General features: G+C 44.5%; 2 protein-coding genes across 2 annotated transcripts in view; one reads left to right on the forward strand and one right to left on the reverse strand.

Moving 5' to 3' along the window:
• Positions 1–4,100, reverse strand: part of YTHDF1 (YTH domain family, member 1) — a 15,672-nt gene extending 11,572 nt beyond the window's left edge. Inside the window, exon 1 of the mRNA XM_006896879.1 lies at positions 4,026–4,100. The gene's annotated coding sequence lies outside the window, so the exon portion shown is untranslated. The remainder of the gene's footprint in view (positions 1–4,025) is intronic.
• Positions 4,101–4,318: 218 nt separating this feature from the next.
• Positions 4,319–4,619, forward strand: part of BIRC7 (baculoviral IAP repeat containing 7) — a 12,683-nt gene continuing 12,382 nt past the window's right edge. Inside the window, exon 1 of the mRNA XM_006896945.1 lies at positions 4,319–4,609. Within this exon, the coding sequence (XP_006897007.1) occupies positions 4,319–4,609 (291 nt within the window). The remainder of the gene's footprint in view (positions 4,610–4,619) is intronic.

A 4,619-nucleotide genomic window follows, 5' to 3' on the forward strand; every position in this document is an offset into this window, starting at 1 on the left:
AAATATAGAAAAAAAAAAAACCAAAAACCAAAAAACAGGACTGACATGAGGGCCTTGGAGAAAACTAGGAAAAGAGAGGATAGATAATGAACACTGCATTGGAACAGATGAAGGAAAGAACTGTTTAAATGGAATATAAGATTAGGCATTATTTGTATGACAACAGTCCATAATAAGAGGTACATAACAAAGTAGAGAAGGAAACTGTGCAGCAATAAATATTTTTTTAAAAAAGTGAAGCGAAGCAGATAGTGGCAAGAAGCTGCACTGTAATCCCAGAGGCACGCGGTTGGAATCCACCAGATGCTCTGCTGGATAAGGAGGAACAAACCTCTCATGTACCAGTCGGATCCAATTTGATGGTACTCATACAATAACAAAAAATTAAAAAAAAAAAATTTGAAAAAGTGAAGGAGTATTTGGGAGGGAAATGTGAAAAAAATAATGAATGAAAATCCAACTTTTCTATAAACTTTACTTAAAATCACATTAGAACCTTACCTGGTTTTCTTCAGTCTGTGCTACATCAAACCAACACCAAACAAGAACATTTCTAAACCTTTCCCACAAAGTGGGTATTTAATGTTACACTTAGAATGCAACTAAGTTATTGACAAGGAAAAAAGTTCTGTTACATTCCTTCAAGTCAGATGTGAGTTATCTACAAAAGGCACAAATGCCTGATTCATGACTCCAACGCCCTGGGTCATGTCTCAGGTCACAGGCCAGTGGTTTCCACACGACACCCAGATGGACGCCCTCACAGCAGAGTCTTAATCCCAAGGTAGCCATCAGCTTTAGGAGCCGAATCACATTTAGCTTTAAGGCCCTAAGGAAATGATGAGTGGTCAAAACTATTAATTCTGGAGACAGGACACTATCTGCACATGTCACAACAAATGAGACTTTTCAAGAACAAGTAATACCCCTTAAGATGAATTATATGTGTCTTCTTATTTTCTTTTAAATTTTATTATTTTGTGTGCGTGTACCGTCAAATCAGATCTGACTGGTACAGGAGGATATTGCGCCTCCTTCTCTGGCAGAGCATCTGGTGGATTCGAACCGTGTTCCTCTGGGATTGCAGTGCAGCTTCTTGCCACTAGGCCACCAGAGCTCCCCGTGTCTTCTTATTTTCCTGCACCTTAACTTCAAAATGGAAACTGGTCCCAAATCTTACACGCAACTATCTTACAAAATATTCAAAAGGCATGCTTTTAACGTATTCTGTAAATCAATAAAGTCTTAAAGTTTCCCAAAAAAAGACACCATAAGACCCTTCGAGAGACTCCAAGAGAAGAGAGTTTTAAAGCGCTGTGGAGATGGAGGCATGTCCACACAGGGCTGCCGGGTTGGTTCACCTATCCCAGCCTTGTGATGGGTCTCACGGGGTGCATAACACTGCTTAAGTGATGCTGTTAGAACACAGCAAACAGCAAGTGCAAGGAAGCATTAAGCACATCTGGAGAGTAGGTTTAATGCTATATGGACAACAGCTAACCTAGAGGAGCAGTCTCAAGGCTGGGCTTCATAGAATAGCCTCGCTCTGAGAACCAAACATAAATAAGAACCTATCTAAACAGACGTTTTCTTATGGGGAGGGGGAAGAAAATGTGCTACGATTAAGAAGGAAAAAAAAAAATTCCCAGAAACATTAGGATCATGGGTAATGACAACCCCCAAACAACTTGTCCCTGAAACAATACTAGAACCCCGGAAAGAAAGCAAAAGCCACACAGTTTCAACTTGAGAACATGTGTTACATGACAAAGCCAGGAAGGTAGCCATTTGCTGGATGTTATGTAGAAGAGCACACAACTGTGGAGTCCAAGCTTTGCCATGAACTGCACTAGCCTTGAGCAAACCAGGTGCCTCTCTGGCCCTCCCTGTCTTCATCGAAAAAATAAAAGTACCAGAAACAACATGATCTGAGTGTGTTCCCAGTACGTGACTGGCATATCCCCACCACAGGTGGCTGTTTTGGAAGACCCATTCTCAGTCAATAAAGAACACAGCTCACTCAAGTGTTTGCTGAAGCAGCAAACAATCATTGCTGGCGAGGTTGTGGGGAGACTGGACCCCTTATTCACTGCTGGTGGGAGTGTAAAATGGTAAAACCACTATGAAAGGCAGTTTAGTGTTTTCTTAAAAAGTTGGAAATTTGACTTAGCAATGCCAGTACTGGAAATATACCCTAAAGAAACCATAACTGCCATCTATACACACACACACACACGCACACGCACACGCGCGCACACACACACACACACACACACACATTCATGTTTACTGCTGCATTATTTATAAGAGTAAAGAAATGGAAGCAATCCAAGTGCCCATCAACAAATGAATGGATAGAAAAACTATAGTATATTCATACAATGGAATACTACATAGCACTGAAAAACAATGAGCTCGTAAAACATTATACAACATGACAGACGCTGGAGGACATTATGTTGAGTGAAACATCTCCATCTTAAAAGGACAAATACTGCACAGCACCACTGTTATAAAGCAGGTCTGACATGGAAGGTTGGGAGGAGACTAGGACAAGAGTGGATAGATAATGACCACTGAATTAGGCAGATTAAGGAAAGGACTGCCTAAAGAGACATGATTACACATTATACGTACAAGAGCCCAGGATAAGAGGTATATCATCTCAAAGAGAAATGGCAGGCAAGGGAGAGGTAAGTAATTATGTAACAATGAATGAATGTTTTAAAAAAACATGTGAACTGGGGAGAAGGAAGGAGGATAAAATGTGCAATAACAAATGTATGGAAAAATCTAACTTCTCTACAAACGTTAAAATCACAACTAAAACTTTTTTTTTAAAAAAATATGTGCCGAGAAGTCATCTTGCTGCAACATGCAAACACAAAGGTCAGAAGCATTGTCTCAAGCTGTCCCCGAGTAGCAACAACCTGCCCCTCAGAAACTACCTAGGAAAAAAAATGAGGTCTTTCCACAAGGCCTCTTGAGAGTGAGGAAAGGCTACTGCTATGAATCTGGCACCAGAAACAATCTACTCCATTTTAAAGAAATCAACAAAACCTCCAAGATTATAAACTCATTACATATGGTGAAGATACTCTCCTGCTTCTAAGAGACAAACAACACTGTCAGTGCATTACAGTTACAGAGGGGAAAAAGAGAAAACAGGACCTTCTAGCTGTCAGTCTCCAGTCAACAAGGTCAGGTCACTTTACTTAACAGAGCCCCCCAGCCCCTCAATATTGGTCCTCAGAGAAGACAGCAGAAGATGCCTGGCAAGCTTTACTTCACCAAAGAGAGGAGCCAAGATTGGCTTTATTCTTGACAGCAAACCCTCCACACACATACTGAAAGGCAGCAGTACTATGTTTAATCTCCAGCTCTGACAGCCCATAAGTTCCCAACCGTGGAGATGTGGCCACATCTGGATGTACCCAGCTGGTTAGATACCCACATGCAGTGAGGAGGAGGGACCAGAGCTATTGCTAAGCAACGTACAACATACAAGACTGCCCCACCTTCACCCTAAGTCCCTCCCAACAATTCTAGGATGCATTATCACCACCTCCAGTTTTCAGAAAAGGACAGTGAAGGACTGGGAGGTTGCACCTGCAAAGATCACACTGACTAGGGGTGTGTGGGGAACCTAGGCTCGAGAGTCCATTCTGAGTCAGCTCTGGTGGACCAGCTCTGGTGGACCAGCCCTAGACGCAGCATGAATGACGGCTCTGAGGACTTGGGTCCCAACAGTCTGTCAAAGGCACAACAGCACCAATGACCACAAATGCAGGTGACCACTGTCCTGTGCCTTTGCCCCCGCTCCTGGGGGATATTCTTTCTTCCAGAGAGCAACCCAGCCCACCAGCATTTCACTCCCACCTCAGGTTCTACTCCAAGCCTGTTTTCAGAGCAAAACCTCCAGCCTTGCTCACGCTTTTAATGACTTCCAGGGCTTAAGTCTCCTTTTATTACTACTACAGATCTCAAATGAACATGGAAACAGCATGTTCACAAAACAAACTCACCTGATTCGACTGTCCAGAAAGGTAGGGTTCAAAGTCACTGTCGTGAACAGTATCCTTCTGGTGCAATGAACCATTTTGTACTAGAACGACAAGTTACAAATTATTATCGTTGCCCTTTAAACAATCACTTCTAACACGGGCATCAAAGGCACAAGCTCATTTTATCTCTCTAGTAGAAACCATGCTTTTACTTAGGAACGCAGACCACTTTCAGAGAACTAACGTTTACAGAGTTAGAAAGACCGCCCAGCACTCTCCGAAGCGCCAGTTCGCATCAAATGCTCAAAACCAACATGATAATCGGGCAAACGACGACGCGAGGGCTGCGGCCCGGCTGGGACCCCGCAGGGCGAAGGGCAGTGTCTGGCTCCCTGCTTAGTCCCCCTCCCGGAGCTCCCGAGACCAATGTCAAGGTAAACCAAGTGCTGGCCACGACGGACGGACGGACGTGGCGACGCCCTGGGAGGCGCGCACAGGTTCCCAGCCCGCGGGAGCGCGGGTGTCCCCCCCGGGCCGCTTCCGTTTGGCGCCTCGGCCCCTCCTCCGCGGCTTGCCCTGCCCCCACGGCGGCGGCCGGCCCCGGGGCGCGAGGAG

Source organism: Elephantulus edwardii, unplaced genomic scaffold (genome assembly GCF_000299155.1).
Source record: "Elephantulus edwardii isolate Elephantulus edwardi_28Jun2011 unplaced genomic scaffold, EleEdw1.0 scaffold00193, whole genome shotgun sequence".
Taxonomy (NCBI): Eukaryota; Metazoa; Chordata; class Mammalia; order Macroscelidea; family Macroscelididae; genus Elephantulus; species Elephantulus edwardii.